At 50.5% G+C, this 11,467-nt stretch overlaps 1 protein-coding gene across 1 annotated transcript; it reads right to left on the reverse strand.

Moving 5' to 3' along the window:
- Positions 1 to 504: 504 nt before the first annotated feature.
- LOC136787685 (olfactory receptor 14C36-like) lies at positions 505 to 11,467 on the reverse strand (the record flags this gene model as incomplete). The annotated part of the gene is made up of 2 exons (XM_066984999.1): positions 505 to 930; positions 10,955 to 11,467. Coding segments are annotated over 2 exons (939 nt in total), but the record flags the coding sequence as incomplete, so codon positions are not given.

The raw sequence follows: 11,467 nt of genomic DNA on the forward strand, positions 1-11,467 counted from the left end.
TCCTAGTGGTAACTTAGAAGTTTCTTGCAACATGTAGTTGCTTTACAGGTAGGGATTTGTAGCAATTTGTAATAAAGACGTTCATGAAGACAGAGCAACGAGGTGTCCGTGTCCTTGTGTACTATGGAATCCTACCAACCTCCTGCTGCGATCCATGGGCGGGCTGACCCTCCTAGGTCCTGAGCATCGTTACTGTGATGCCCTTGGAGTGGTCCTCAGAGCTGCAGGAGCAACCACAGACCTGGGGCTTGGTGACAGCCCTTTGCTGCAGAGAACAGACCCAGCCACAGGGGCTGGACTCTTCAGGTGCCCCAATGCCATGAAACTGGCTTTTTTTCTGATCAGGTCTGCACACAGCCTCACACACAGCCAGGCTTGTGGCTCATCTCCCTGTGGAGGAGGAGGCAAAGAGCTGCTGGTGCGCGAGTAAGGGAGAAATACTCCACCTGTGGGAGGGCAGGGCTGGTGGGGAGGTGGCACAGGACAGGCACTGGCCTCTTTCTCCTATTCCCCACCCAGGGAGCCTTGAGACCACAGGTCAGTGTCCGTACTGCCCACAGGTGCCTGCAGTCCTGTATCATCAGGACCCATCTCCTGGTTCCTCATGCTGTAGATGAGCGGGTTCACTGCTGGAGGCACCACCGAGTACAGAAATGACAACACCAGGTCCCTGGATGGGGAGGAGATGGAGGGGGGCTTCAGGTAGGCAAACACGGCAGTGCTTACAAACAGGGAGACCATGGCCATGCGGGGGAGGCACGTGGAAAAGGCTTTGTGCAGGCCCTGCTCAGAGGGGATCTTCAGCACGGCCCTGAAGATCTGCACATAGGACAGCACAATGAAAACAAAGCAACCAATACCTACACAGAAGCCGATTGCAGTAATCCCAACTTCCCTGAGGTAGGCATCTGAGCAGGAGAGCTTGAGGATCTGGGGGATTTCACAGAAGAACTGGTCCACAGCATTGCCTTGGCAGAGGGGCAGGGAAAATGTAGTGGCCGTGTGCAGGACAGCATTGAGAAAGCCACTGCCCCAGGCAGCTGCTGCCATCTGGGCACAAGCTCTGCTGCCCACGAGGCTCCCGTAGTGCAGGGGCTTGCAGATGGCAACGTAGCGGTCGTAGGACATGACGGTGAGAACATAAAATTCTGCTGTAATCAAGAAGACAAATAGAAAGACCTGTGCAGCACACCCTTGATAGGAGATGGCCCTGGTGTCCCAGAGGGCATTGGCCATGGCTCTGGGGAGAGTGGTGGAGATGCAGCCCAGGTCGAGGAGGGCGAGGTTGAGGAGGAAGAAGTCCATGGGGGTGTGGAGGCGGTGGTCGCAGGCTACGGCGGTGAGGATGAGGCCGTTGCCCAGGAGGGCAGCCAGGTAGATGCCCAGGAAGAGCCCGAAGTGCAGGAGCTGCAGCTCCCGCATGTCTGCAAATGCCAGCAGGAGGAACTCAGTGATGGAGCTGCTGTTGGACATCTGCTAATTCTGGTCATGAGGTCCTGTACAAGGAGGAGAAAGGCAGTGATAATGTACCACAGGCATATCAGAGGAAAACTCTTTCCATTTTCTCATTTAAAATCACCAAAAATTGCCCATTTCTAGGCAGATATTTTGAAGGTCTCTTTCATTGATTCTGCCTGAGAGTGTTTCTGGGAGCAGGAGACTTTTCTGTGGGCAGTGGAAGAGATAGTCCTGCACTACAGCCAGAGGTAGTAGCATGGTAGTAACATGGTAGTAACATGGTAGGAATATGGGGTAGTCTCAGATTCACTTTACTGCTGATATCAAAGAGATTTCTCCGGTTTTGCTCCCAGTTCACCTAACTGCAGAGCAGAGGTGTGAAGATTTAGTTATATAATTATTTGTTTTCTATTTTTATTTTTTACCTGCCCCACCACACCTGAGGAGTGATTCTAAGGCACAAATCCTTGGCGTTCTGCTGCACTCCAAGCAAAACCTTTTGGATCCTCAGAGGCAAAGAGACTGTCCCTTTAGTGCAGAGCGTCCCACAAAGACAACAGCCAGTCTGTTCATCAGTGCTGGTCTCAGCTGGGCTGGCATCTCTTCGACTGCAGGACGATTGCACTAAGGAGGTTGTCCTGAGAAGAGCTTGAACACTGCTGAGAGCAGAGGAATCCTGGCTCCAAGTGCCCATCTCCAGACCCCTCACCCTATCCCCGTACTCCCCTTCCCCCAAGCACCCCGAGGGCTCACTCCATGGGCAGGTGAAACCCCCAAACCCAGGCAACCTGGGAACAAGAGCAGCAGCAGCACGGCCAGGTGGAGAAGCCAGGAGGAATGGCAGCGTGCTGCTGCCAGGGGAGGCAAGGCCAGGGAGGGACAGACGGACACTCAGCACACCCTCCTGTGCTGCTGCTCTGCCTGCAGAGGAGGCAGCTCCTGCTCACTGCAAACGATCTGTGCTCCCCTCAAGCCTGCAAAGACCTCCCAAAGGCAGGGCACTGGGCATCGGAGGGTTTGCAGCTCCCAAAGATCAACTAGGATAAAGCCTGAGAGGACCACAATGACGGTGTTGATGCAGTCTGTGGGCTGAGGTGCGGGAAGGGACTTTATGAAGTTCATTGATGGCATATTGGTCCCTCTCTGCAATGCTCTAGGAGTCTCAATCTCCTGTACAATCCTGACAAACCATGACCATGAAACCTGCCTCCCCTCCACTGCAGGATTCTTCAGGCACCGAGTGCAGAAAAAGTCTTGCCTTTCTGGTAGTCCCTGCCTTGGTCTTTCTCTTGAAAATTGCAACCATAAATGCCATTCTCTACAGCATCTTCTACTCCTAGCTGGAGAAACAGAGAGACCCATCCCGACAGATGCTATTAGGCATCGGATGTGCCAGCTGTAGAAGACCCCTCTGGCAACCCCACCTGCATGGCCCTGCTGCCACAGCCTCACGGTGCCAAGAGCCTGCAGATCTGTCCTGCCACACGCTGCCCTCTGTTGCTGCGCTCCTCACTGCCTCCAAGCCCTCTCTCCTTCTCTCCTGTCCCCGTGCCAGCTGCGGTCAGAGCCCCCAGCCCTGCTGCGCTGTGCACAGGAGCTGCTCCTGGGCAGAGCTGTCTCTCTGCACCAGGGCCCTCTTGCCATGAGTTCTCTCTGTCCCACTGTCTTGGTTCCAGTTAGGACAGAGTTAATTTTCCCTCCTAGTAGCTGGTAGGGTGCTATGTTTTGGATTAGGATGAGAAGAGCGCTGATAACATGCTGATGTTTTAATTGTTGCAGAGCAGTGTTTACACCAAGCCAAGGACTTTCCGGCTTCTCGCTCTGTCCTGCCAGCGAGCAGGCTGGGGGTGCAGCAGGAGCTGGGAGGGGACAGACCCAGGAGAGCTGACCCAAACTGGCCAAAGGGGTATTCCATACCATCTGACGTCATGCTAAACAATATATAGGGGTGGCTGGCCGGGGTGGGGGGCCGGCTGCTCGGGGATAGGCTGGGCGTCGGTCAGCGGGTGGTTAGAAATTGCGTTGTGCATCACTTGTTTCTTACACATTATTATTATTAATACTATTATCATTATCACTATTATCATTATTGTTATTATTATTTTCCTGTCTTAATAAACTGTCTTTATCTCAACTCACAGGCTTCACTTCCCCGTTTCTCTCCCCCATCCCAGAGAGGGAGGGGGGAGGGTGAGCGAACAGCTGTGTGGTGTTTAGCTGCCAGCCGGCTTAAACCACAACAGCCCTTTTGGCGCCCAACGTGGGGCTCGAAGGGTTGAGATATAGACAGATTTGACCTGAGTGTATTAAACTAAAATTGGTATAAGTATTGGACCTGCTTAATAGTTGCTAGTCACGATGGTGATTGCCTTACTCTCCAGTCTGCTGTGCCTGTTTTCCAAACTGAGTTTTATAGCGCGTTACTTTCTGTATGTGCTCCCTGTTGCACTGTTTATCCTTTCCGGGCCCTGGTTTAAGATTGTTATGGTACTGTGCGGTGTAACAATGGCTTATGAAATGATGAAATATCTGGTCACGACTCTAACCTGGTATTTGTACTCAGCACTGACGTCGACTCTATACTTTGGAAACCATATCTCGGAAACTATTAGCAATTACACCTATTGCCTTTTTTCTTTAGGGAGCCAATCTGTGAAGGGGACAGGGGAAGACATGTTTCCCTCCCTGTTCACTCTCCCTTTCTCCTTCACCACCACCCTCTTATCCCCCAAGCTAGTTACGGTGGTTCTCCGAGATGTTGAATATCCTTGGGATACTCAGACCAGCCTGCTCTTGTTGTTATGTCTCCTGAATGCGCTTCAGATTTTGTTGAGGGTTAAACAACTACTTAGGAATCTCATCCGGAGATCTGTCTTGAGGTGGGATAGTTGCGAGTGGCAGGGAGTGTGGGAGGATATGGGCAGGTTTCTAGAGCAGTGGGCACCTCCAGTGTTTTGGACATTCACCCCTGAACAACTGCAAAATCCTAAAAAACTGCTAGAATGCTTGAAAAAAAGGTGTCATGACTCTGGCAGTTCCAAAGTGACACAAATCACTGTAGCGTGCTGGGGTCTGGCTTGTGCCTATCGAGCTGCAATTGATGCTACTATCGCTCCAGCTCCAGCTCCTGCAGCCGCTCCAGCTCCAGCTCCCGCAGCCACTCCAGACCCTGCAGCAGCTCCAGCTCCTGCAGCTGCTCCCACTTCTGTGGCTGGGTCAGAGAAAGGAGCTGTAGCAGTGCAAGTTGACCCCGCAGAGGGTATTCCAACCCCTGTGGCAGACCCTGTGGCTGGGTCAGAGAAACGAGCTGTAGCAGTGCAAGTTGCCCCTGTAGACAAGGTGAAAAAATGGTATAGAGGCTCAGGTCATTTAGAACGCAGAGTCTTCTGCGAAGTCTGGGCATAGTGAAGACGAGGCTGGGCCATCAAAGGTGCAGGAGACTGAAGATGAGGATGGGGATGTCAAAAAATCAACGGTAACTACCCGGACTCTATACCAGCGTGAGCTACGAGATGTGCGAAAAGATTTTGGTCGCTGTATAGGCGAGCAGCTTGTCACCTGGCTGCTCCGGTGCTGGGACACCGGAGCCACTTGTGTGGAATTGAGGGCAAGGAAGCCAGGCGGCTGGGATCCCTTGCTAGGGATGCATGTATTGACAAAGCAATTGGAGATGGAGCACGACCTCGCAGCCTCTGGAGGCGTCTCCTGTCAGCTGTGCAGGAAAGGTATCCCTTCAAGGAAGAACTTGTATGTCTACCAGGCAAATGGACCACCATGGAGAAGGGAATTCAGTACCTGAGGGAATTGGCCGTACGGGAAGTAATTTATAAGGACCTAGACGACGCACAAACATCCGCAGATCCAGATGCAGTCCGGTGTACACTACCCATGTGGCGGAAGTTTGTACAGAGTGCCCCATCATCATATGCCAACTCATTGGCAATACTAGCCTGGAAAACGGAGGAGAATCCCACAGTGAATGAAGTGACTAAAATACTCCGGCAGTACGAAGGAAATCTCTCCTCTTCCCTACAGGCCTGTGTCTCAGCTGTGGAGAAACTCTCTGAAGAGCTCCACCAACTTAAAGAGAATTTATCTTCCCCTCCACCTGAACGAACCAGTGTCCACCAGCTAAAAGAGAATACTTTGGAGAAACTTTCTGAAAAGATCCACCAACTTGAAGAGAGATTATTTTCCTCCCCACCTGTACAAACCAGTGTCTCAACTATTAGGGGTAAACGTTCATCTGTGCAAGGAAGACAATATGGTGGGCACACACACCGCGCCACCCTGTGGTTTTACCTACGTGACCATGGAGAGGACATGAGAAAATGGGATGGAAAATCTACTGCGACCCTAGAGGCACGGGTACGTGAATTGCAAAGGAAAACAATTGGGAAAAAGGAGTTCTCTGAAAAGTTTGCTGCTCCAACTTCCAGCAGGCAGTCCTTTAAACACAGAAACAAAGATTCTGACCAGAACTAGAGGGGCCCTGCCTCCAGCCAGGGGGAGGAAAGGGACAATCGAGTTTATTGGACTGTGTGGATTCGATGGCCTGGCACGTCAGACGCACAGAAGTATAAGGCTTTGGTAGACACCGGTGCACAATGTACTCTAATGCCATCAAGCTATAAAGGGCCAGAGCCCATCTGTATTTATGGTGTGACGGGGAGATCCCAGCAGTTAACTGTATTGGAGGCTGAAGTGAGTCTAACCGGGAATGAGTGGCAAAAGCACCGTATTGTGACTGGCCCAGATGCTCCGTGCATCCTTGGCATAGACTATCTTAGAAGAGGATATTTCAAGGACCCAAAAGGGTTCCGCTGGGCTTTTGGCATAGCTGCTTTGGAGACAGAGGACATTAAACAGTTGTCTACCTTGCCCGGTCTCTCAGAGGACCCTTCTGTTGTGGGGTTGCGGACGGTTGAAGAACAGCAAGTGCCGATCACTACCACAACTTTGCACCGGCGGCAATATCGCACCAACCGAGACTCCCTGAGTCCCATCCATAAGCTAGTTCGTCAACTGGAGAGCCAAGGAGTGATCAGCAAGACTCATTCACCTTTTAATAGTCCCATATGGCCAGTGCGAAAGTCTAATGGTGAGTGCAGACTAACAGTGGACTATCGTGGCCTGAACGAAGTCACGCCACCACTGAGTGCTGCAGTGCCGGACATGCTAGAACTCCAGTATGAACTGGAATCAAAGGCAGCCAAGTGGTATGCCACAATTGATATCGCTAATGCATTTTTCTCCATCCCTCTAGCAGCACAGTGCAGGCCACAGTTTGCTTTCACTTGGAGGGGAGTCCAATATACTTGGAATCGGCTGCCCCAGGGGTGGAAACACAGCCCTACCATTTGCCATGGACTGATCCAGTCTGCGCTGGAGCAGGGGGAAGCTCCTGAACACCTGCAGTACATCGATGACATCATTGTGTGGGGTGACACTGCAGAAGAAGTTTTCGAGAAAGGGAAGACAATAGTCCAAATCCTTCTGAAGGCCGGTTTTGCCATAAAACAGAATAAAGTTAAAGGACCTGCACGAGAGATCCAGTTTTTAGGAATAAAATGGCAAGATGGACGTCGTCAAATCCCAATGGATGTGATCAACAAAATAACAGCTATGTCTCCACCAACTAGCAAAAAAGAAACACAAACTTTCCTAGGTGTCGTGGGGTTTTGGAGAATGCATATTCCAAATTACAGTCTGATTGTAAACCCGCTCTACCAAGTAACCCGTAAGAAGAATGCTTTTGAATGGGGCCCTGAGCAACGACAAGCCTTTGAACAAATTAAGCAGGAAATAGTTCATGCAGTAGCCCTCGGGCCAGTCCGAACAGGACCAGATGTAAAGAATGTGCTCTACACCGCAGCCGGGGAGAATGGTCCCACCTGGAGCCTCTGGCAGAAAGAACCTGGGGAAACTCGAGGTCGACCCCTGGAGTTTTGGAGTCGGGGATACAGAGGATCTGAGGCCCCCTATACTCCAACCAAAAAGGAGATATTGGCAACATATGAAGGAGTTCGATCTGCTTCGGAAGTGGTCGGTACTGAAGCGCAGCTCCTCCTGGCACCCCGACTGCCGGTACTAGGCTGGATGTTCAAAGGAAGGGTCCCCTCTACACATCGTGCAACTGATGCTACATGGAGCAAGTGGGTTGCACTGATTACTCAGCGGGCTCGAATAGGAAACCCCAGTCGCCCAGGAATCTTGGAGGTGATTATGGACTGGCCAGAAGGCAAATACTTTGGGATATCATCAGAGGAGGAGGTGGTTCGTGCTGAAGAAGCCCCACTGTACAACAAGCTACCAGAAAATGAGAAGAAATATGCCTTGTTCACTGATGGGTCCTGTCGTATTGTGGGAAAGCATCGGAGATGGAAAGCTGCTGTATGGAGTCCTACACGACGAGTTGCAGAAGCTGCTGAGGGAGAAGGTGAATCGAGTCAGTTTGCAGAAGTGAAAGCCATTCAGCTGGCTTTAGATATTGCTGAACGAGAAAAGTGGCCAGTTCTCTATCTCTGTACTGATTCATGGATGGTAGCAAATGCCCTGTGGGGGTGGTTACAGCAATGGAAGCAGAACAACTGGGAGTGCAGGGGCAAGCCCATCTGGGCTGCTGCATTGTGGCAAGATATTGCTGCCCGGGTAGAGAACCTGGTTGTAAAGGTACGCCATGTAGATGCTCATGTGCCCAAGAATCGGGCTACTGAAGAACATCAAAACAACCAGGAGGTGGATCAGGCTGCTAAGATTGAAGTGGCTCAGGTGGACCTGGACTGGCAACATAAAGGTGAATTATTTATAGCCCGATGGGCCCATGACACCTCAGGCCATCAAGGTAGAGATGCAACCTACAGATGGGCTCGTGATCGAGGGGTGGACCTGACCATGGACACTATAGCACAGGTTATTCATGATTGTGAAACATGTGCTGCAATCAAGCAAGCCAAATGGTCCAAGCCTCTTTGGTATGGAGGACGATGGCTGAAATATAAAAATGGAGAGGCCTGGCAGATTGATTACATCACACTCCCTCAAACCCGCAACGGCAAGCGCCACGTACTTACAATGGTGGAAGCAACCACCGGATGGCTGGAAACATATCCGGTGCCCCATGCCACCGCCCGGAACACTCTCCTGGGCCTTGAAAAGCAAGTCCTATGGCGACATGGCACCCCAGAGAGAATTGAGTCAGACAGCGGGACTCATTTCCGAAACAACCTTATAGACACTTGGGCCAAAGAACATGGTATTGAGTGGGTGTATCACATCCCCTATCATGCACCAGCCTCTGGAAAAGTTGAACGATACAATGGACTGTTAAAGACTACACTGAAAGCAATGGGTGCTAGGACATTCAAAAACTGGGATAAACATTTGGCAAAGGCCACCTGGTTAGTCAATACCAGGGGATCTGCCAACCGAGCTGGACCTGCCCAATCAAACCTGTTACACACTGTAGAAGGGGATAAAGTTCCTGTAGTGCACGTAAGAAACATGCTGGGTAAAACAGTCTGGGCTACTCCTGCCTCAGGAAAAGGCAAACCCATTCGTGGGATTGCTTTTGCTCAGGGACCTGGATGCACTTGGTGGGTAATGCAAAAGAATGGGGAGGCCCGGTGTGTACCTCAAGGGGATTTGATACTGGGTGAGAATAGCCCATGAGTTGAATTGTAGTATGTTAATTATCATATAATACTGTATGTCATCACTACCATGATTGCTATATCTCATAGATGAAAATGGTGATTAATTACAAGGTATTGGAAAGAGTGTAACCTGAGCATGACATAAATGGTATGGAATAAGGGGTGGATATCTGTCCTGGTTCCAGTTAGGACAGAGTTAATTTTCCCTCATAGTAGCTGGTAGGGTGCTCTGTTTTGGATTAGGATGAGAAGAGCGCTGATAACATGCTGATGTTTCAATTGTTGCAGAGCAGTGCTTACACCAAGCCAAGGACTTTTCAGCTTCTCACTCTGTCCTGCCAGCAAGCAGGCTGGGGGTGCAGCAGGAGCTGGGAGGGGACAGACCCAGGAGAGCTGACCCAACCTGGCCAGAGGGATATTCCATACCATCTGGCGTCATGCTAAACAATATATAGGGGTGGCTGGGCGGGGTGGGGGGCCGGCTGCTCGGGGATAGGCTGGGCATCGGTCAGCGGGTGGTGAGCAATTGCATTGTCCATCACTTATTTCATACACATTATTATTATTAATACTATTATCATTATCACTGTTATTATTGTTGTTATTATTATTTTCCTGTCTTAATAAACTGTCTTTATCTCAACTCACAGGCTTCACTTTCCCGTTTCTCTCCCCCATCCCAGAGAGGGAGGGGGGAGGGTGAGCGAACGGCTGTGTGGTGTTTAGCTGCCAGCCGGGTTAAACCACAACAACAAGCTTGAAATTTGGGCCCATATTAACCATGGAGGGTCAACAAGTGCAAGTGCAAGGTGCTGCACCTGGGCCGGGGAAATCCCAGACATGGGGATAGGCTGGGAGAAGAACTCATTGAGAGCAGCCCTGCAGAGAAGGACTTGGGAGTTCTGCTGGATGAAAAGCTCGAAATGAGACAGCAGTGTGTGCTGGCAGCCCAGAAGGTGAACTGCATCCTGGGCTGCATCAAGAGAGGAGTGGGCAGCAGGTGGAGGCAGGTGATTGTCCCCCTCTGCTCTGCCCTTGTGAGGCCCCACTTGGAGTCCTGCATCCAGGTCTGGGGCCCCCAGCACAAGAAGGGTGTACGCTGGTAGAGTGGGTCCAGAGGAAGGCCACAAAGATGATCAAGGGGCTGGAGCACCTCTCCTATGAAGAAAGGCTGAGAGAGCTGGGGCTGTTCAGCCTACCAGAAGAGAAGGCTCTGGGGTGATGTTGTTGCAGACTTTCAATACTTAAAGGGTGTTATAACGGGGATGGAGAAGGACTTTTTACTCAGGTAGATAATGATAGGACAAGGGGAAGTGGTTTTAAATTAAAAGGGGAAATTCCTATTAGAGGTTAGCAGGAAATTTTTCACTCAGAGGGTAGTGAGGCACTGGAACAGGTTTTCCACAGAGGTATTGGATGCCCCGTCTCTGCAGGTCTTCAGGAGCAAGTTAGATGAAGTCCTGAGCAACCATGATCTCCTGGGAGGTGTCACTGCCAATGGTAGGGGGGTTGGAACCAGATGATCTTTGAGGTCCTTTCCAGCCCAGGCCATTCTGTGATTCCATGACTCTATGACTGGTTAAAAATAATTTTAAAAGTTGTTATGTAGAAGGATAAGAATAACATTATTTCCATCAATACAAAATGTTGTTAAAATATTAATAAAAATATACTTAAGGAAATCATTCTATGTGTTTCACAAAAAAATATCTAGTCCTGTTAGGATTATTTCTAATATTACATTTTGATAATAAGTTTAATAATAAAATGATATGGTAATAATCACAATAATGAAGTCATTCTTGATGATGAAGAAGCATGTATAGAAATAGTTTCCTCACTGCATCTTTGAGCTCCTGGTTCCTCATGCTGTAGATGAGGGGGTTCAGTGCTGGAGGCACCACCGAGTACAGAACTGCCACCACCAGGTCCAGGGATGGGGAGGAGATGGAGGGGGGCTTCAGGTAGGCAAACAGGACAGTGCTGACAAACAGGGAGACCACGGCCAGGTGAGGGAGGCACGTGGAAAAGGCTTTGTGCGGGCCCTGCTCAGAGGGCATCCTCAGCACTGCCCTGAAGATCTGCACATAGGAAAAAACAATGAAAAAAAAACAACCAATTCCTAAACAGAAGGTGATTACAGTAAGCCCAACTTCCCTGAGGTAGGCATCTGAGCAGGAGAGCTTGAGGATCTGGGGGATTTCACAGAAGAACTGGTCCACAGCATTACCTTGGCAGAGGGGCAGGGAAAATGTAGTGGCCATGTGCAGGACAGCATTGAGAAAGCCACTGCCCCAGGCAGCTGCTGCCATCTGGGCACAAGCTCTGCTGCCCACGAGGCTTCCGTAGTGCAG

The sequence above is a fragment of the Anser cygnoides genome, chromosome 30, assembly GCF_040182565.1.
Source record: "Anser cygnoides isolate HZ-2024a breed goose chromosome 30, Taihu_goose_T2T_genome, whole genome shotgun sequence".
NCBI lineage: Eukaryota > Metazoa > Chordata > Aves > Anseriformes > Anatidae > Anser > Anser cygnoides.